The following is a 20,462-nucleotide window of genomic DNA, read 5'->3' as shown; positions in this document are numbered from 1 at the left end:
ACCTCCAAAACAAAGGTCATGTGGTTTGGTAAGAAGAATGCCCCTCTCCCCACAGGTGTTATTACTACTTTTGAGGGTTTAGAGCTTGAGGTAGTCACCTCATACAAGTACTTGGGAGTATGGCTAGACGGTACACTGTCCTTCTCTCAGCACATATCAAAGCTGCAGGCTAAAGTTAAATCTAGATTATTGTAATCGCTCCTCTTTCACCCCAGCTGCCAAACTAACCCTGATTCAGATGACCATCCTACGCATGCTAGATTACAGAGACATAATTTATAGATCGGCAGGTAAGGGTGCTCTCGAGCGGCTAGATGTTCTTTACCATTCGGCCATCAGATTTGCCACCAATGCTCCTTATAGGACACATCACTGCACTCTATACTCCTCTGTAAACTGGTCATCTCTGTATACCTGTCGCAAGACCCACTGGTTGATGCTTATTTATAAAACCATCTTAGGCCTCACTCCCCCCTATCTGAGATATCTACTGCAGCCCTCATCCTCCACATACAACACCCGTTCTGCCAATCACATTCTGTTAAAGATCCCCAAAGCACACACATCCATTGGTCGCTCGTCTTTTCAGTTCGCTGCAGCTAGCGACTGGAACAAGCTGCAACAAACTCTCAAACTGGACAGTTTTATCTCAATCTTTTAATTCAAAGACTCAATCATGGACACTCTTACTGACAGTTGTAGCTGCTTTGCGTGATGTATTGTTGTCTCTGCCTTGCCATTTGTGCGATTGTCTGTGTCCAATGTTTGTACCATGTTGTTGTCATGTTGTATTGATGCCTTGCTATGTTCTTACGTTTCTCTTTATGTAGTGTTGTGTTCTCTCTTGTGTGATATGTGTTTTGTCCTATATATATATATATATTTTTTTATCCCCGCGGGAGGCCTTTGATAGTCCGTCATTGTAAATAAGAATTTGTTCTTAACTGACTTGCCTAGTTAAATAAAGATGAAATGTGGCGACAGCAACCTGGTGGTCGATGTCGCCACAAATCCACGACACCCAACCTCCACTGGGCAAACCCTTGCTTTCCAGCCACGCTGCTCTGCATCAGCTGCAAACTCAGCATACCGCACCATTGTCTCCGTATGCTAAATTTAATGGGACATTTTAAAATTTATGACAAAATGTAATGGGAAATGTTTTCTGTAATCCCCACTCTGCCCAGGTGGTGGCAATGTGCATATTATATGCTGCGTATAAAGCCCTGAAGAAGAACGAAAACTCGTAATTTCCTTTAACGCTGTAGCGCCGCCCAGAAACCCCTGTCTTTTACTGCGGGCAACCCCGTCTGTCTTTCTTTTCGCAAATCATGGCGGACCGGTTCAATAAGGTGTGTAACAGCGCAAGAACCAACATTGCTATATTTGTTTATAATACAGCCATATACATACACTTGTATCCAGAAGTGGAGCTAACTATTGCTCAGTGTTAAGTGAAGACTAGGGGGGAGGTCATTTGTTGCTTTATTTGACACATGAATGATGTTGCTGACGTCGCTAGCTAAGCTAGTCATGCCTTCATTTAACGTTAGCTAGCTAATTAAAGCAAGCTAGTCTAGCTACAAGGACCCTGCAAAACGAATTCCTGATACTTAGGCCTTTTTGATATAGTGTTTAGATGAAATGCCTTAATTTGCCATGTAATATTTCTCAATTAACATGACTGAATTCAACTCTCAATAGTTGGGTAACGCTATCTATTGCTCGAACTAACGTTTAGCTCCAGTTAAGCTCTGAACGTTCTTGCCAGCCGGACGTGGCCATGTGGACACAAAACCATAACTAAAATGTATTTATCCAAGTTCGTATTTATTTTTGCTTGTCAGTGATGTTTACTACAGTAACGCGTTTGAGTTTGACGACCATTAATACTTTACATCCACGACCATCTGACATAAAAAACAGCTCGTTGAATCATTTGAACCCCGGGTGGTGGGCAACTAGCTATTCGCATATGACATGATTATGCTTGTCCTTCAAGGTTCTGCTGCTTGATGGCAGAGGCCATCTACTTGGTCGTCTTGCTGCCATTGTGGCGAAGCAAGTTCTGCTGGGTGAGTTTTGGAAGTCCAATATTTTGTCAATTAATACCCATCTCGTGACTTTGATCATTATCCAGTCCAAGGATAGTCACTTGATGTGTAATTACATCTAAGTCATGATTTCTCTCCTTTTCAGGACACAAGGTGGTAGTTGTGAGATGTGAGGGTATCAACATCTCTGGGAACTTCTACCGTAACAAATGTAAGCTATTGTCAGGTTTACTTTTTTGGTTTAATTGTAATGTTTTGAAGGATTGTGTGGTTCTATTTTGATTCATAGTAAATATTTTCTCCTAAATCATAAGCTTTGCTTGTCAGTGATTTAATGCAGTAAATATTTGAGTTTAACGACCAGTAAAATACTTTGCATGCACTACCATCTGACACATTAAGCAACATAGTATATGTTGACCACAGTTGTGAAATAATTGTGGCTGTGGTGAAGCGGTTGAGACTATGGCTTAGCTTTATGGTGTACTGCACCTGTTTTATGAATAGTGAAGTACCTGGCTTTCCTGCGTAAAAGGATGAACACCAACCCCTCTCGTGGACCATACCATTTCAGAGCTCCCAGCAGAATCTTCTGGAGGACCGTAAGGGGTAAGATCAAAATTCCTTCTCTGTTTTTCAGCTCTGGCTTACTGGTCCAGTGGTTTGCTTGGATTTAACCTATATGGATATTTATTTAAATGGACTATATTGGGTTGATGGCATGAAGTACACACATTCTGAACTCTACTTTGGACAATGGGTGGTTCCTATTTGACTGTGATTAACACTTATCCCAAAGCTGATCATTTTGATGAGAAACTTCCGGATCTGACTGCTGAGTTTAGTCAAGGCCACAATGTTGTTGAGATCTATTAAGTCATTGGGAATTAAAGCATATTCACAATCTAAAAATGGCATGGAACTTAAGTGTGATGTATCTCTAAGTATTGTGATTTTTTTTTTTTAATGTATTTTTCTCTCCCTCCTTGGCTTCCCTTACACTACGAAGTATTAATCTAGCGCAGGGTGACCTAATTTCCTGAATGTTTTGTTGATGGCCCCTTTGACCCCAACAGGCATGCTCCCTCACAAAACCAAAAGAGGACAGGCTGCATTGGAAAGGTTGAAGGTGTTCGATGGTGTCCCCCCTCCTTATGACAAGGTGACTGATGTTTCAATAATTCAGCATAACTCTATGATTGTGTGCTGTCAGTGATGCTACTTTTTTATACATACATTGTTTGAGTTTTGACTTTGAGAATACCCCTGAATCTGAGACGCAATTGTCCTCCCCTCTAATGGACTTGCAGTTGTTTGGAGCTGACGTTTATTTTGTTCCACAGAGGAAGCGCATGGTCGTACCTGCCGCCCTGAAGATTGTGCGTCTGAAGCCCACTCGCAAGGTATGCCTAAAATCAGTTTGGCAAATAACGTCACTGACTTTATCAAAGCTACATTGACTAGTAGGTAGCTGTATTTCAAAAGTTGCAGGTTGTGCTAATGTTTAGCCACGTCGTTCTCGCGAGTCAGACATTGGCTGACATGTTTTTAGCCAGATACCAGTCTTTGCTTATTGTCAGTGATGTTTACCACAGTAAGTATTCGAGTTTGACGACCATGAGAGTACTTTACATGCACTACCATCTGAGACAAAAAGCAACATCCAAATAATTATTTGAATCCCAAGTAATGGCAACTGTTCTTTTATGATCTGATATTGGATTGTTAGCCTAATGATTTGATTTGTAATGCTTTTTCATTAGTAATTTTTCCTGTCCTTTGTGTGAACTTGCCTTCCCTAGTTTGCCCTCCTTGGACGTCTGGCCCATGAGGTTGGCTGGAAGTACCAGGCTATCACAGCCACTTTGGAAGAGAAGAGGAAAGAGAAGGCCAAGATCCGGTACACCAAGAAAAAGACAGAGATCAAGCTGTCAAAGCTGGCAGAGAAGAACGTGGAGAGCAAGATTTCAAAGTACACTGCTGTCCTTAAACAATACGGTGTCCTTGTCTGAGCTTGTTCATGGTTGCCTATAAAGATAGATAAATGTTTATAGAATGTTTGACTCGCTTGATTTCTTGGCATGTTTGAGGTACATGGCGTTGTGAAGGAAAGTAATGAGCAATGCATCATGACATGTAGTTCTACAACTAGAGATGAAGTGTTAAGTTTGAACACAACAGAAGCATTTGGAGCAACATCCAGATTGTACATTTTTCAAGAAGACTGACTAATTTTGTGTATGACATTTAGCGCAACAATCGATTGTTAATCTTTCTATGGCGTCAATTCTATTCAACACGATGGCCCTGTGTGGTGCTGTCGGAAACCCCGTGTATCAAATACGTGCGCGCGGTTGGGAGCGGAGGCCGCGTAAATTGCCCTAGCTGTCAATTCGCCAGTGTGCAAATCAAAACAAACAAGAACCCCACTTAGGAACACTTTCCATTTGGTATATTGTGACAATTTGAACTTTCCCTTATATTAGGCTTTGTGGATCGGTAAGTGCTTCCTGTTTTTCTAGTGTTGTGGAAAGGATTGGCCAAATGGTCTGAAATTGCGATACTGAAGCAACTAACGCTTGCTAGCAACACTATAGCTGTACTACTAGCTAGCTAGACAGCTATAGGCCCGTTGGATAGGAGGTAAACAATAATGGGGTAAAACGCAATCAGGTAGCATATTAGTCGTGCATTTTTTAAATATTTTATAAATCTTCTCTGATAGCAAAGGACCGGTATTTTAAGATTGTCAATTCAATTCTCAGTTGCTTCGGTCGCCTTAAGTTGTATACAGTACGAACCAAAACATGACTCGAGACAAACCCGCGTCCCACTCCCAGATATAACATAGACATGCGTCGGGCAGTCCAGCGAGTAATAGCCATGTCGCTCACATGCTAAATATATTGCGAACGACTAGGAGCTAGCTACTTCCCTAACTTTTAAACTAACTGGGACGTTACTGTAATAGCATTTCATACATTAAAATGCGTTTCAGTATAGCTCGTGAAAAAGTAGCCCAACCTGGACTCGGGTAGACTAAAAGTAAATACGGGACGCTCCAATTGTTACGTTTCGTGTGATATGTTAATTTGTGGAGGTCCCATAATCCATTTCGCATGTTACGAATTACGATTCCTATGATGCTTTTGTGTATAGTGTATGTGGACACCCCTTCAAAGGACTGGATTCGGCTATTTCAGCCACACCCGTTGCTGACAGGTGTATAAAATCGAGCACACAGCCATGCAATCGCCGTAGGAAAACACTGCCATAATGTTCTTACTGAAGAACTCAATGACTTTCAAAGTGGTACTTTCCAACAAGTCAGTTCGTCAAATTTCTGCCCTGGTAAACTGGAAGTTCTGTTATTGTGAAGTGGAAACTTCATGGTTCAGGCTAGGCCCCGTATTTCCAGTGAAAGGACATTCTAGACGATTCTGTGCTTCCAACTTTGTGGCAACAGTTTAAGGTCCTTTGCTGTTTCAGCATGACAGTGTACAAAGCGAGGTCCATACTGAAATGGTTTGTCGATCGGTGTGGACTTGACTGGCCTGCACAGAGCCATGACCTCAACCCCATCGAACGCCTTTGGGATGAATTGCAACGCTGACTGCGAGTTAGGCTTAAACGCCCAACACCAGTGCTCGATCTCACTAATGCTGTTGTGGCTGAATGGAAGCAAGAACTGTTCCAACATCTAGTGGAAAGCCTTCCCAGAAGAGTGGAGGCTGTTATAGCAGCAAAGGGGGGATAAACTCCATATTAATACCCATGAGATGTTCGACGAGCAGGTGTCCACATACCTTTGGTCATGCTATAAAAAATGTTTTTGTTGTGGCTAACATTAGCTAGGTGGGTAATGTTAAAGGGGTACTTAGGGATTTTGGCAATACTGCCCTTTATCTACTTTCCCAGAGTCAGATTAATTTGTGGATACCATTTCTATGTCTGCGTGCAATTTGAAGGAAGTTGCTAACTAGATACTCCAAGACATTTAGTCATTGCGCTAACGCTAGTTAGCATTGGCTCACAAAACTACCCCTAACTTCCTGCATATTGGACACACAATCTTTCCATTCAGGTTTATTAAAAAAAGCAATAATAGCTGTGACAGAAACAGGAAGTTCCGGTGTAATTTTATAAACGCGAACAGAAAATTTGTTCGTTCGACATGGTGGTGGGATCTTTTTTTGTCAGAAAAAATAATTATGCTGGAAACGCCTTTATGTGCAAATATTGATATAATAACCATCATATCAAAGTGAATTTGGAGTCACGCGATGATGTGTGGTGTAGTCATTCCACTACGACTCTGGAAACCATGTAGTATATTTGGCTTCAGATGAAATAAGTTATGAGCTTCACACGGTGGTGAAAGTGCACGGTAATGAGGTTGATGCTGCTTTCCAATAAATATTTAGGGTCTTATTCTGGTAACATGATGATCGATGTTTGACAAATAAAAATATTCTCGCTCTTATCCATAACAATCTCATTACGTAGACTAGACAACCCGCACAGTCTACTCGCACTGTAACTGCAAGCTGTTGGCTAGAGCGCAGGTGCCAAGACCAGAGTTGGCACATTTGCTATTTAACGCAAGTTTTTGAGACAACTATCTGTAGAGTTAACAATGCAATGGAAACACATTTAACTTTAGATTTTTATTCGATGCATGAAAACTTAAGCTAAAAAGTATATTTTGTGTGCACTACTTCATCACGTGCTGATTTTTATCCACAACAAGTCCATTTGGTGGAGACGTGCATTTTTTAAAATGCATATTTTATAATATTCACATGAAAATCTGTCATCAATTGAATGGAAAGCTAGCAACTGGCACTTAACTCCTGCTTTGTTTGCAGTGTAGATAGCTAATTTACCAAGTTCAACTTCCTATTTTTCCCATTTCAAATATGCATCCACAGAATTTCTGTCGACTTAGGTCTGATCATTCTTTCTCTGCTGGAGGTTTATTGGGCTATTGTACGACAGTAACATTAGCTAGGTCAGGTGGCAATGGCAAATAATTGTTAGTGAGGCCTACTTTATTTCAGAACAGTTGCATTTGACCCTTTATCTAACATGTTCATATCCATAATTGGGCAGAAAATACTATTAGACTGTTTGTAGAGTAGCTAGTATAGTATTATGTCTTGCATATTGTTTGTGAATTAATGTGCAGCATGTATACTCCTTCATGTGGTTTCTAGTCACAGCCATGATGCACTGATCTCTTGATTCCCATCATTTGGCCCTTAGGAGAATGGCAGCTAAGGTGAATGGCACTTCAGCTCTGGTTAAAGAGGATGAGGAGCCCATGGACATAACTGTAACACACACAGAGTTCTACCAGACCCTTATAGACGCAGGCCTTCCACAGAAAGTGGCAGAGAGCCTGGATAAGATATTTCAGACTGGTAAGTGCAAGGGGGGTTGTTCACAGTACTACTTGATGGCATTTCAAAGACCTCATAATGTATATTTCTGCAAGCTCAAGAACACTGTATCAACCAAAGGATTCCACCTTGGTCAGTGGTCATATGATTTAAGTCACTTTGAGTAAAGGGGTCAGCATGTGCATAGCTGTGGAATGGTGACATGCAGAGCCCTCTTCGCTGAGCGTCATCATGTTTCAGTGGCTCTCACGAGGAATATATGACTCTTATCAAATGTGACCCTCTAAGTAGAATTTCTCTCTGTCTGTGTGTATAATAATACATTATTAGGTGGGTTTTTACATTTGTCCTATTTCACACATGTACAAGTGTGTGTTGTATGTGTGGGTTAGGCTTTTGTTTTTTGCATATCCCACACCCTGAGACACCTGGCTGTGACCTCACTCTCCAAAGGTATCAGCCATTATTAATGGAGACTCTGGAGCAATTAGGGTGCTTTGCTCAAGGGCACATCGGCAGTTTTTTCACCATCTCGGTGATTCGAACCAATGACCTATCGGTTCCTGGCCCAGCACTAGGCTACCTGCCACCCAGTGTGTGTGTGTTGTCTGTGCATTCCAGGACTGGTGGCTTACACTGACCTGGATGAGAGAGCCATTGACGCCCTCAGGGAGTTCAATGAGGAGGGAGCCCTGTCAGTGTTACTGCAGTTCAAGGAGAGTGACCTGTCACATGTGCAGGTGAGCGGTCTTGTCCACACTGTCCCTCAAAAGTAGTTACACAAAGAAGCTAAAAAAAAATAATTGTGATTTACACTTAAAATCTATTGGTGCTCTCTCTCTCAGAACAAAAGTGCGTTTCTCTGTGGCGTGATGAAGACATACAGACAGCGAGAAAAGCAAGGAAGTAAAGTTCAAGAATCCACAAAGGGACCTGATGAGACTAAGATAAAGGTGGACAAATTGTTTATTTTAACACTGTTTTAACAGTGATGGAAATATGTCATGTGGGTCTCTGAATGAATGTATGTGTTGTTGATGCTGTCTAGGCTCTTCTGGAAAGAACAGGTTACACTTTGGATGTCACCACAGGACAGAGGAAGTATGGGGGGCCTCCACCTGACGAGGTGTACTCAAGGGCCCAGCCTGGTATCGGAACAGAGGCAAGAAGCACAACCTTTACTGGTTGTGAAAGACATAGCCATCTCATGTATTGGCTGTTAGGGAGATGCCCTCTCAATTATTGGCTGTTGTAAAAAAAAATCTTTGTAACCTAATGGAAATGAATGCCGGTGAAAGACTGTTAAACATCTAATATGCCTTTTCACAAACAAACCTCTTAGATTTCTAGGGAGCATCATCTTATCCAAGTCACATACAATCAAAGTTACACAGTATGTCTATAATTTGACATTTTTATCTTATCAATGCAGGTATTTGTCGGCAAGATCCCCAGGGACCTGTATGAGGATGAGCTGGTCCCTCTGTTTGAGAAAGCCGGGCCCATTTGGGACCTGCGTCTGATGATGGACCCCCTTCTCTCGGGTCAGAACAGAGGATATGCCTTCATCACCTTCTGCAATAAAGATGCTGCCCTAGAGGCCGTCAAGCTTGTAAGATTTCCCCTTTTAAATCACCAGACATAAAAAGCATGACTTGGCAATTAACAGTATTTGCTTTGCTATCCTTGCACCTTGTACACAGGTGGATCACTTTGTCTCTTCATACCAGAGTTATCTGGGAAGTGTAAATGTGCATGACTTACCTGTGTGGGGCTACATTTTGCTACATTTTGAGAACACTTTTTGTTGATCTTTTTGTTTTAGTGTGATAATTATGAAATCCGGTCAGGTAAATACCTGGGTGTCTGCATCTCTGTCGCAAACAATCGTCTGTTTGTTGGGTCAATTCCAAAGAACAAGACAAGAGAAAGCATATTGGAAGATTTCAGCAAAGTCACAGGTTAGAGAAAGATTAGTACCATTTTTCTATCTTTTTTGTTCCCCTTAAATCTAAATAATGATTTATATTTGGAATATCGGCTGACAAGTCAAAGGAAATTGCCTTCAGCAAGTAATCACACCCCATTACTTTTTCCACATTTTGTTGTCTTGCAGCTGAATTTAAAATGGATTAAATTGAGATTTTAGTCACTGGCCTACACACATTACCCCATAATGTCAACATTTTTACACATTAATGAAAAGCTGAAATGGCTTGAGTCAATAAGTATTGTACGGCAAGCCTAAATAAGTTCAGGAGAAAAATATGTACTTAACAAGTCACATAATTTGCATGGACTCACTCTATGTGCAGTAATAGTGTTTAACATGATTTTTGAATGACTTCCTCATCTCTGTACCCCACACATACAATTGTCTGTAAGGTCCCTCAGTCAATCAGGGAATTTCATACAAAGATTCAACGACAAAGACCAGGGAGGTTTTCCAATGCCTCGCCAAGAAGGGATCCTTTTGGTAGATGGGTAAAAATTCAAAAGCAGACATTGAATATCCCTTTGAGCATGGTGAAGTTATTCATTACACTTTGGATGGTGTATCAATACACCCAGTCACTACAACGATACAGGCGTCCTCCCTAACTCAGTTGCTGAAGAGTAAGGAAACCACTCAGGGATTTCACCATGAGGCCAATGGTGACTTTAAAACAGTTGCAGAGTTTAATGGCTGTGATAGACAACTGATGGTTCAACAACATTGTAGTTACTCCACAATCCTAACCTAATTGGCAGAGTGAAAAGGAAGCCTGTACAGAATACAAATATTCCAAAACATGCATCCTGTTTGCAACAAGGCACTAAAGTAATACTGAAAAAAGTGGTATGTTTGCAGCAAATCCAACACATTACTGAGTACCACTCTCCACATTTTCAAGCATAATGGTGGCTGCATCATGTAATGGGTATACTATACTTGTAATCGGTTTCAGGATAAAAACAAAACAGAATGGATCTAGGCACAGGCAAAATCCTAGAGGAAAACCTGGTTCAATCTACTTTCCACCAGACACTGGGAGATTAATTCACCTTTCAGCAGGACAATAACCTAAAACATCAAATCTACACTGGACTTGCTTACCAAGACAGTGAAGGTTCCTGAGTGGCCGAGTTACAACCAATTTGACAGAGCTTAAAGAATTTTAAAATAATAATGTGCAAGTATTGCACAATCCAGGTGTGCAAAGCTCTTAGAGACTTACCCGGAAAAACTCACAGCTGTAATCGTTGCCAAAGGTGCTTCTATAAAGTATTGACTAAGGGGTGTGAATACTTATGTAAATGAGATATTTCTGTTATTTAATTTTCAATACATTTTCATTATGGGGTATTGTGTGTAGATGGATGAGAAAAAAAAAATGTAATCAATTTTGAATTCAGGCTGTAACAAGAAAATGTGAAGTAAGTCAAGTGGTATGAATACTTGACTGTATGGAGATGGAGATTTTCAACAAGTTATTAAGCTATCTGAGAAGATCAGTGATTCGGTCCTACATATTTTCTTCATGCTTTAATACCTGGGTACCCCACCTGGACATGAAGACCTGCCATTCTTTCTCTGTCTTTTATATTGGAATAATACACAATTATAATTAAGTGGGTGCTTACCCTTGATCAATTAGGGTTAAGTGCCTTGCTCAAGGGCACATTGACATATACTTTATTTAGCTTGGGGATTTGATCCAGCAACCTTTTGGTTACTGTTTCAACGCTCTTAATTAACTGCTAGGCTATCTGCCGCCGTACTGTACCGTTTGGTACAGCGCCGTGTGTTCTGATATTCATCCTAGATGATTTCATTAATCATGAAACTTACCGGAGACACTTGACAACCACCCAGTGATGACATATCCTAGTCAATCATATTATACAATCAGTGTGAAGGAAGCTTTTCGAGGAATTTTTTGACCGTGCACTTCTGTTTGCTTCCACCAGAGGGCCTCATGGAGGTGATACTCTACCACCAGCCAGATGACAAAAAGAAAAATCGTGGCTTCTGTTTCTTGGAATACGAGGACCACAAGTCTGCAGCCCAGGCCCGTCGCCGCCTCATGAGCGGCAAGGTGAAGGTGTGGGGGAACCCTGTTACTGTTGAGTGGGCAGACCCAGTAGACGAACCGGATCCAGAGATTATGGCAAAGGTGAGATCTTAAAGACCTGCACCTCTGGGGTCTAGTGTCTGAACACAGCAAAGCGATGATAAATCACAGATACTAGCGTGTAGAGAAAATATGCAGATATCTTTCATTTAGAAATAAAATGGTCATCCTATGTCAGAGAACCACTTCTAAAGGCTCTCTTTTGGTCTTGCACCAGGTAAAAGTGCTGTTTGTGAGGAACCTGGCCACACCAGTCACAGAGGAACTCCTGGAGAAAACCTTCTCCCAGTTTGGGAAGTTGGAACGGGTCAAGAAACTGAAAGATTATGCCTTTGTGCACTTTGAGGACAGAGATGCTGCCGTGAAGGTGAGTACAGGCGTCTTCTACGCCTCCTTTGAGTATGCATGCTGTGTGTTTGCCTTGTGCTTATAGAGAATCTCTGGGAAATTAACTTGGGGAAACCCACCACTGTTTAGGCAATGCAAGAAATGAACTGCAAAGAATTGGAAGGTGAGGAGATAGAGATTGTTCTGGCAAAGCCTCCGGACAAGAAGAGGAAAGAGCGGCAGGCCCAGAGACAGCCAACCAGGACAACAGGGTGAGTAGTGTTCGACCACACCTAGCAACACCCAGTCTGCTTGGAGTGGCTGGTGTAACCGTCTTATGAACTGTTTTTGTGTTCTACAGTGCCTTCAGAAAGTATTCACACTTATTACACATTTTGTTGTGTTACAGCCTGAATTCACAATGGATAAAAAAAAAAATTCCTCACCCATCTACACATAATACCCCATAATGGCAGAGTGAAAACCTGTTTTTATTGAAAATGAAATACAGAAATACCCCTGAGTCAATACTTTGTAAAAGCACCTTTGGCAGAGATTACAGCTGTGAGTCTTTCTTTCTGGGTAAGTCCCTAAAGCTCTGTTCACACTGCAGGCCTTAATGCTCAAATCAGTTTTGTTTTTCAAATCCGTTTCGGATTACTGACTGTCCAAACAGCAAATGACCAAATCGGATTTGTGCGTGTTCAGTCATTTGCTGACAAGGCTACGCTAGATTTCGTAGTAATGACGGGTGTGTGTGCAGTGGTGTAGGCTTATTGGTGGTGGTGCTTGTGCTTCCTATCACTCACAAGTTATGTAGCAAGCTAAGGTGACAACAATGCCTTCCATGAATGTTTCCCAGTTGCTTTGAATGTTCAAAATCATAGGGTAAGAACACTTTTAAAGCCTCAAAGGATAACATGATCCAAGCAAGTCTTTTTGGCTAGCCACAGCATTCAACTAGATAGCTAGATAGCTGTTTAGCTTTCTAGCGCATGCACAAATTTGTTTGTAAACAATTAACAAGCTAGTTAGCTACCTCATGTTCATAGCAAACTGTCAACAGAGTAGCTAGCAAGCAAAAATATATGCCAAATAACAGTCTAAAAGCCACTTGGGGGCAAATAAATCAGATTTGACCGTTCAGACACAAGTCACATGGGCTGGAATCAGATTTGTATCTGACTTCAAACCATTTATGAAACTGTAACTCAGCCACTATGACACACCCATAACATAATGCATCCACCACTATGCTTGAAAGTATGGAGATTGGTACTCCGTAATGTATTGTATTAGGTTTGACCCAATCATAATGCTTTGCATTGAGGACAAAAAGTGAATTGACCCATTTTGTGCAGTATTACTTTAGTGCCTTGTTGCAAACAGGATGCATATTTTGGAATATTTGTATTCTGTACAAGCTTCCTTCTTTCCGCTCTGTCAATTAGGTTAGTATTGTGGAGTAACTACAATGTTGTTGATCCATCCTTAGTTTTCTCCTATCACAGCCATTAAACTCTGCAACTGTTGTAAAGTCACCACTGGCCTCATTGTGAAATCCCTGAGTGGTTTCCTTACTCTTCAGCAACTGAGTTAGGGAGGACGCCTGTATCTTTGTGGTGTCTGGGTGTATTGATACACCATTCAAATTGTAATGAATAACTTCACCATGCTCAAAGAGATATTCAATGTCTGCTTTTGATTTTTTACCCATCTACCAATAGGATCCCTTCTTTGCGAGGCATTGGAAAACCTCCCTGGGCTTTGTGGTTGAATCTTTGTATGAAATTAACTGATTGACTGAGGGACCTTTCAGATAATTGTATGTGTGGGGTACAGAGATGAGGAAGTCATTCAAAACTCATGTTAAACACTATTATTGCACACAGTGTGAGTCCATTCCATGCAACTTATTATGTGACTTGTGAAGCAACATTTTACTCCTTAACTTTTTTAGGCTTACAATAACAAAGGGGTTGAACACTTATTGACTCAAGACATTTCATTATTTATTCATTTTTAATAATTCCACTTTGACATTATGGGGTATTGTGTGTAGAGCAGTGGCAAAAAATCTCAAATTAATCGATTTTAAATTCATGCTGTAACATCAAAATGTGGACAAAGTCAAGGGGTATGAATATTTTCTGAAGTATTCAAACTTGAGTGTACGAAACATTAGGAACACCATGTCTTTCCATGACATAGACTGACCAGGTAACTCTATGTGAAAGCTATGATCCCTTATTGATGTCACCTGTTAAATCAACAGTGTAGACGAATGGGAGGAGACAAGTTAAAGAAGGATTTTTAAGCCTTGAGACAGTTGAGACATGGATTGTGTATGTGTGCCATTTCAGAGGGTGAATGGGCAAGGCAAAATATTTAAGAGACTTTGAACGGGGTATGGTAGTAGGTGCGATGCGTACCGGTTTGAGTATGTCAAGAACTGCAATGCTGCTAGGGTTTTCACGCGCAACAGTTTCCCGTGTGTATCAAGAATGGTCGACCACCCAAGCCAACTTGACACAACTGTGGGAAGCATTGGAGTCAACATGGGCCAGCATCCCTGTGAAATGCTTTCAACACCTTGTAGAGTCCATGCCCTGACGAATTGAGGCTGTTCTGAGGGGAAAAGGGGGTGCAACTCTATATTAGGAAAGTTTTCCTAATGTTCCTGTCTGCACAAAAAAAACCTGTCATGTTGCCTCTCTTGCTTTGTTGTCACAGGTATGATGATTACTACTACTACTATCCTGCTCTACGCATGCCACCTCCCATGCGAGGCAGGGGGAGAGGCGGGAGAGGTGGATATTCATACCCACCGGACTACTACGGTTATGAGGACTACTATGATGATTACTACAGTGGTGGTTACGACTACCATGACTACAGAGGTGGCTACGACGACCCTTACTACGGTGGTTACGATGATGTCTACGCTCCGAGAGGAAGGGGCAGGGTGAATCGAGGTGCCCCCCCCCCTTCCAGAGGCCGAGGACCACCAGCCCCTCGTGGCAGAGGTGGCTACGTCCAAAGGGGGGCTCCTATGGGCGTACCGAGGGGGAGCCGTGGGGGCCGGGGAGGCCCGGCCCAGCTGCAGAGGGGCCGCGGCATCAGAGGGGCCAGGGGGAACCGCGGGGGCAACGTGGGCGGGAAGAGGAAGGCTGACGGTTACAACCAACCGGACTCCAAGCGCCGGCAGACCAACAACCAGAACTGGGGCTCCCAACCCATTGCCCAGCAACCCCTGCAACAAGGTGGCGACTATTCTGGTAACTATGGTTACGATAATGACAACCAGGAGTTTTACCAAGATTCTTATGGGCAACAATGGAAGTAGATAAAAAAATGAACTTTTGATTGCCTGTATGTTAGAGCTGGGCGATATGGACAAAAATCCATATCACGATAAATTGACCGAATTATCACGATAACTAAATTGAACGATATGTTTAACTTTAAAGGTTCAATGCAGCCGTTTTTATCTCAATATCAAATCATTTCTGGGTAACAATTAAGTACTATACTGTGATTGTTTTCAATTAAAATGGTCAAAAAGAAACAAAAATAGCTTCTTAACAAAGCAATTTTCAAGCAAGAATTTTGCTAGGACTGTACGGGAGTGACTGTTATTGGCAGAGAGATTTAAAACTTTTTATTGGTCTATTAACCAATTTACAGGCAGGCCAAAACGTTTTACTTTTCAAACAGCTCTTACACTAAAATGGCATTATCATAATTTTCCCTGTATTATTCCAACTTCATAGTATGGAAATATTTGTGAAACACAGCCAAATCACGTTTATAGACTGCACTGGGCCTTTAATGTGCACCACATATGTTTTGATATTACCCTTAAAACTGCTACTACTACTTTGAATGTTATACCTATCAATTTTCCCGTTAACAGTAACCCATATTAGCAAACTTATTTAATTTTAAACTATATAGGTTATATGTCGTAATCAACGATAGCAGCAAAATGTCCACGATAAGTGGACGGTGTCGATAATTTTCAGTTTATCGTCCCAGCTCTACTGTGTGTATATATCAACCTTCACATTCTAAGGAAATAGAAACAAAAAATGCATGCGTAAATTGGCTTAACATGACCCTTTTTGAAATATAGATTGGTTTCACTACAGTACCAATATGGCGCAAAAGAGTACATAACCTTGCTTAATTTGTTCTAATCCATTTTTGCTTTTCTTGTGGCTACTTGGGACATTTTGGGCTTAAAAAGCAAGATTTTATTATTTTTAAAAGTAAATTATAATTTGTATATTTTTTTAAGCTGGCCTTTATTGGAAAAAGTGGACAATCATTTAAAAAAAAAAATTAAAAAAATTTGAGAAAGCATTTGCAATCATGAGAACCATTCAGTGACTGGCCACCAACCCCTTCCCAGACCCCCCCTCCTTATTGGACATTTTCCTCCCAGATTTCTGATAGGTAGACATAGGACATTGCTTGTACAAGGCTTTAAAGTGAGAGCTGTTGCAGAGGTGGGTAAAAAAGGAAAATTTCACTTTTTCATGTACCGTAACAGTTGCGTTAAAGTTGTATGTTTAGCATTTGTAGAAGTAGACAAACTGTTTTTCTAAATGTGTTACTACAACTTCAACTATTTTCTCTCAAATTTCCCCTTTTAGATAATGGGTCTGGCAAAACCTTAATCGCCAAGACAATTTGTTCTTTGTTGTGTTTGTATTTATAAAAATGTTATTGTTACCTTTCAATAAAACTCAACCATACTTCAATGAATTATCAGCTATTTCAAATTCAGTCGTGGAATATTTTGATCAGACCAATTTTTATCTCCATGTTTGGCCTTGAATGTGAGATTTTTTTTAATGAAAGACACAAAACAACTACTTCTATTGAGATCAAGTAGTTATTTCACTGATGTTTTACTATTCTGTTTTGGGCATCTTTACACCAAAAAGTGTAAGTTGAGTGACCAACGCATTTACACCAAACACCTGGCAGTTCACGCTAATGTGCTCTTTCCTGGTCCCTCCATTACCTGGCAATATAAATAGTACAGCATCTTTTTCTTACATTTTTTTATATTTTTAATTTAGTTACTCTCCCATTTTATTACAACTTAAGTTTTATTTTGTGTTTTGTTTGTTTAAGTTTCTCCTTTTATTCCGAATTACCCCAGGTGAAGACGCGAGAACGGCAGCGGTTGAGTGAGTGTGGAACACATCTATTCTCTGCTGTGTTCTTCCCCAAAGAAGGGTGAGCCTGGTTTACCTCTTCACTGCTAAACTGGCGCTACCCCTCTGCTGAGGGGCCTCAGCCCACATCACTTGTTTTGCTCAGTAAAATAATACACCAGTTTGATTACATCAGCTAGTGTCTGATTTTAATTTATGTTAAAAATGACTACATTAATTTTCTAGTAAAACAAATTCTTGTAACATGAATAGGAGTTTCTGCTTAATACTTAGACTCATACGTGTGAACAAAGATAATGCCATGGTGTGTTTACTGAGTAAAACATGGAGAATAGCACTTTCCTCTTATAAGGACTTCAGTCACAAAGCTTCCCAAAACTAGCACTGCCTTAAACAGATATTAGACGACCTTGCCAGAGACCAAAGATGGGTACAGATGATGCATATTATACTAGGTGTCACCTGTTGTTCAAAGTCAAAAGTTCACTGCCATCCTGAATAACAATTATAAGAGGGCAGACGAAAAAGACTAGCCTGCACTCAGGACAATCCTGTTTTATAGACCTATCATGGCCACATGTCCCAAATGCTCATGTCTAAATTTGGAAAACCAGTGATCCTCTGAAGATTGTGATAAATGTTTTTCTGCTCACCATTTTGAATCTTGAGGACTAATGCAATTGGAATATTATGTCTGCTGAACATCTCATGGAAGGACCACACGATTGGCTAATCTGTTTGTACAGACTGATTGGATCCTGTTGCCTCATAATGGATCTTTGGAAGTACAGATGGACTTCATGATCACTGATCATTGTCTCTACTCTGGCACCCTATCTAGGGTGTATTCAGAGATACATCAATTTCAAATTTGCCAAACCTAATATGTTCAAGGGCACAGAAATTCTATGCCTTGGAGTTGAACCAACAACCCCTTCAGTCATTTGTTTATACCCTCAGACATTTCTTTGCTGATCAGATATGTCTTCTGACAGACTATTAGATGGACAGAATATAGCCGTTAGCTTGCTACTATTGTATTATAGGAAAAATACATTTTGTTTACAATAGGACTGCTTGTCAAGTGTTTATCATTTTACTGGAGGTTAGTGATATTTGATGTGTTAGTATTTTTGATACAATGGCATCTGGTGTGAGTTTTTTTCTCTTAGTACAGTTGATGGTCGACTTTTACTAGAGAGACATATGATAATACAATATATTTTTTTCATTATTAATTTGCTTTGTACGAAAAGGAAATGTTTTATACAGTGCGGTCCTAAATATTGACACCCTTGATAAAGATGAGCAAAAATTACTATAAAATAATTCAAATACTACAATGAATGCAAAAAAATTGGGAAAGTATATATATATTTTTATACGAATACAATCATCCATACAGAATCCTTCTAGATCTTTGGTATCCTTCATCATGGAAATAATATATTTTCCCACATTTTTTGAGTATAGTATTATACATTTTATACAGTATTTTTTTGCTCATCTTTATCAAGACACTAATTTGCTTGAAATCAATTGAAAAAGGTTGGTTAACAACATATACAGAAAATGTGTTTTATACTCAGTTTGCAATGAGATTTTGCAATTAGAACCAAATCACCACTGAACCAGAAGCTAAATACAATTGATTATTACCATGCTACAAATGATTCAACAACCAAACAGTGCCAAAGCACTACACCCAAAGCACTACACCCAACAACAAATTCACGACCAAAACGGTTTTGAATCTCTAACCTGTGGTTAAAAAAAAACAGGAAAGGAATCAACAAAAGAATCTGATTAATTTCAGATGACTTCCAGAAAGAGTGATGTAAGTACTTCCGTATCATATTTTAACTCCTTGCTTTTGTCACCTGGCTTATCTATCAGGGTGCGTGTCAGAGGTGGCCCCGACCCAGTCTTGTCACGATGTGGACTTGCTAGGTGGGGCTCGCAGTCAGAGGAAGCTGTGAGGACTATGGGGGTAAGTTTAGGACGTTTTCTTCCTAAACCGTTCTCTTTCACTGTTTTTCTTACTCTTCCCATTATTCAGGTTTCACCAAATTCCTGTGGGGATTAAGATCCTGAAAGCAGAAGTCAGTTTCTGGGTGAGGTAAGAGAGAAAAGTATCCCTTAATTAACCCTTTACACATATACGGGTTGAAAATGGCAGGTTTGGGCACTGATAAGCGCTTAAATTGGAACGCAGTAGCTGTACAGTAATGTGCTATACATGACGTCAGAGCTCAGGCTCTGCGCTTCACAGCGCTGTGTGGGTTTTGACTGACAGCCGTTCTGAACTTGAGCACTGCGTGTGACAAGAAGTTGCCCCCATCCCTCCCGCTGATTGGGCAACTTTTGTCATTTTTTTGTTGTCTGAGTGAGGGAAATGCTGTAAATTAAGAGGACTCAACAATGTATTTTGAAAGATGAGACATTGAGGATTATAATAAATACTGCTTTGATGTCATACAAGCAAGCCAAATACCTGTGAGTCCAAATGTGCACTTCCATATCATAAAACTCATGTCATATACAGTGTCAACAAGATGACATGGTGTCATACTCTGGGTTGTTCTGAACAGATGGAGCCTATGTTTGTCTATTGTGAAGAAAATCCCACCTGAATGCACCTCATGACTCCTTTCTATGTGCACCAAAATTACAATCTGTTTCTCTGAATTGCTTTGTGGAAGCCCAACACTGTAAGATCATATTTTATAACTTAGCTAGTCCTGTTGGCAATAAAACAAGCATTTAACAAGCCCACCTGACCTGGATTGCAATTTATAATGGGCTGTTTTTGGATTGCGTAAACAACAACAGTAATTGTGTGGTGGCGGGGCTGCACGGTTGTCTTCCAAACGAAACAACTACAAGTGTGCTTGGCCTAGTTCCTCAACAGCACAGCTAGGAGAGCTAAAAAAAAACTGAACACCAGTTAGTCCTCTCATTCAAACCCTTATGTTGCACCTAACCCACATTTTCCAGGAATATTCTTATGTTAGTAATGCATCCAGACTATTTAAGATTTCGTTATCAACAAATGCAGCAAAAGTACAGCAAATGTCAAATGAACGTTATAAGGCCCAAGTTGAGGACAAAACTGTTCACCTGACACAAGACTGAATCCAAACATTACACTGTTTAATTTACAGTGCATTCGGAAAGTATTCAGACCCCTTCCCTTTTTCCACATTTTGTTACATTACAGCCTTATTCTTAAATGTATTAAATCGTTTTTCCCCCTCATCAATTTACACACAATACCTCATAATGACAAAGCAAAAACAGGTTTTTAGAATTGTTTGCTATTTTTTTATATTTTTTTTACTGAAATCACATTTACATAAGTATTCAGACCCTTTA

General features: G+C 40.4%; 2 protein-coding genes and 2 non-coding genes across 8 annotated transcripts; all 4 read left to right on the top strand.

Moving 5' to 3' along the window:
• Positions 1 to 1,251: 1,251 nt before the first annotated feature.
• On the top strand, positions 1,252 to 4,110 carry LOC106610677 (60S ribosomal protein L13a). Its single transcript, XM_014210135.2, has 7 exons — positions 1,252 to 1,352; positions 2,003 to 2,075; positions 2,200 to 2,265; positions 2,562 to 2,663; positions 3,131 to 3,216; positions 3,398 to 3,457; positions 3,857 to 4,110. The coding sequence occupies exons 1-7, from the start codon at positions 1,332 to 1,334 to the stop codon at positions 4,064 to 4,066; spliced, it is 618 nt and encodes a 205-aa protein (XP_014065610.1). The 5' UTR covers positions 1,252 to 1,331; the 3' UTR covers positions 4,067 to 4,110.
• Positions 2,827 to 2,896, top strand: LOC123724174 (small nucleolar RNA SNORD50). Its single transcript, XR_006756854.1, has one exon. It is a non-coding gene; the product is annotated as a small nucleolar RNA SNORD50 (small nucleolar RNA).
• On the top strand, positions 3,627 to 3,708 carry LOC123724168 (small nucleolar RNA Z195/SNORD33/SNORD32 family). Its single transcript, XR_006756848.1, has one exon. It is a non-coding gene; the product is annotated as a small nucleolar RNA Z195/SNORD33/SNORD32 family (small nucleolar RNA).
• Positions 4,111 to 4,384: 274 nt separating the features above from the next.
• On the top strand, positions 4,385 to 19,480 carry LOC106610675 (heterogeneous nuclear ribonucleoprotein R). 5 transcript variants are annotated; one of them, XM_014210132.2, is made up of 13 exons: positions 5,602 to 5,848; positions 7,320 to 7,477; positions 8,078 to 8,196; positions 8,302 to 8,409; positions 8,505 to 8,618; positions 8,889 to 9,068; positions 9,282 to 9,417; positions 11,408 to 11,613; positions 11,789 to 11,938; positions 12,049 to 12,170; positions 14,632 to 15,176; positions 17,072 to 17,148; positions 18,984 to 19,480. In XM_014210132.2, exons 1-12 carry the CDS (start codon positions 5,730 to 5,732, stop codon positions 17,101 to 17,103), a joined length of 1,989 nt encoding a protein of 662 aa, XP_014065607.2. In that variant the 5' UTR covers positions 5,602 to 5,729; the 3' UTR covers positions 17,104 to 17,148; positions 18,984 to 19,480. The 5 variants fall into 5 exon arrangements, with proteins under 5 accessions (XP_014065605.1, XP_014065607.2, XP_014065608.2 ...); XM_014210133.2 differs by having other exon boundaries at positions 19,147 to 19,477; XM_014210130.2 differs by lacking the exons at positions 5,602 to 5,848; positions 17,072 to 17,148; positions 18,984 to 19,480 and adding an exon at positions 4,385 to 4,553 and having other exon boundaries at positions 14,632 to 16,664.
• The last annotated feature ends 982 nt before the right edge of the window (positions 19,481 to 20,462 follow it).

This window comes from Salmo salar, chromosome ssa09, assembly GCF_905237065.1.
Source record: "Salmo salar chromosome ssa09, Ssal_v3.1, whole genome shotgun sequence".
Taxonomy (NCBI): Eukaryota; Metazoa; Chordata; class Actinopteri; order Salmoniformes; family Salmonidae; genus Salmo; species Salmo salar.
This window is presented reverse-complemented; position numbering and strand designations above follow the sequence as displayed.

Bases quoted from the DNA above. Each gene is read 5' to 3' on its own strand.
- LOC106610677 (XM_014210135.2), top strand. From the start codon at position 1,332: ATGGCGGACCGGTTCAATAAG. The intron at 2,076-2,199 runs GTGAGTTTTGGA...TCTCCTTTTCAG, and splicing joins GGCGAAGCAAGTTCTGCTGG to GACACAAGGTGGTAGTTGTG. The intron at 3,217-3,397 runs GTGACTGATGTT...TTTGTTCCACAG, and splicing joins TCCCCCCTCCTTATGACAAG to AGGAAGCGCATGGTCGTACC.
- LOC106610675 (XM_014210132.2), top strand. From the start codon at position 5,730: ATGGAAGCAAGAACTGTTCCAACATCTAGTGGAAAGCCTTCCCAGAAG. The intron at 9,069-9,281 runs GTAAGATTTCCC...TTTTTGTTTTAG, and splicing joins CCCTAGAGGCCGTCAAGCTT to TGTGATAATTATGAAATCCG. The intron at 12,171-14,631 runs GTGAGTAGTGTT...TTGTTGTCACAG, and splicing joins CAGCCAACCAGGACAACAGG to GTATGATGATTACTACTACT.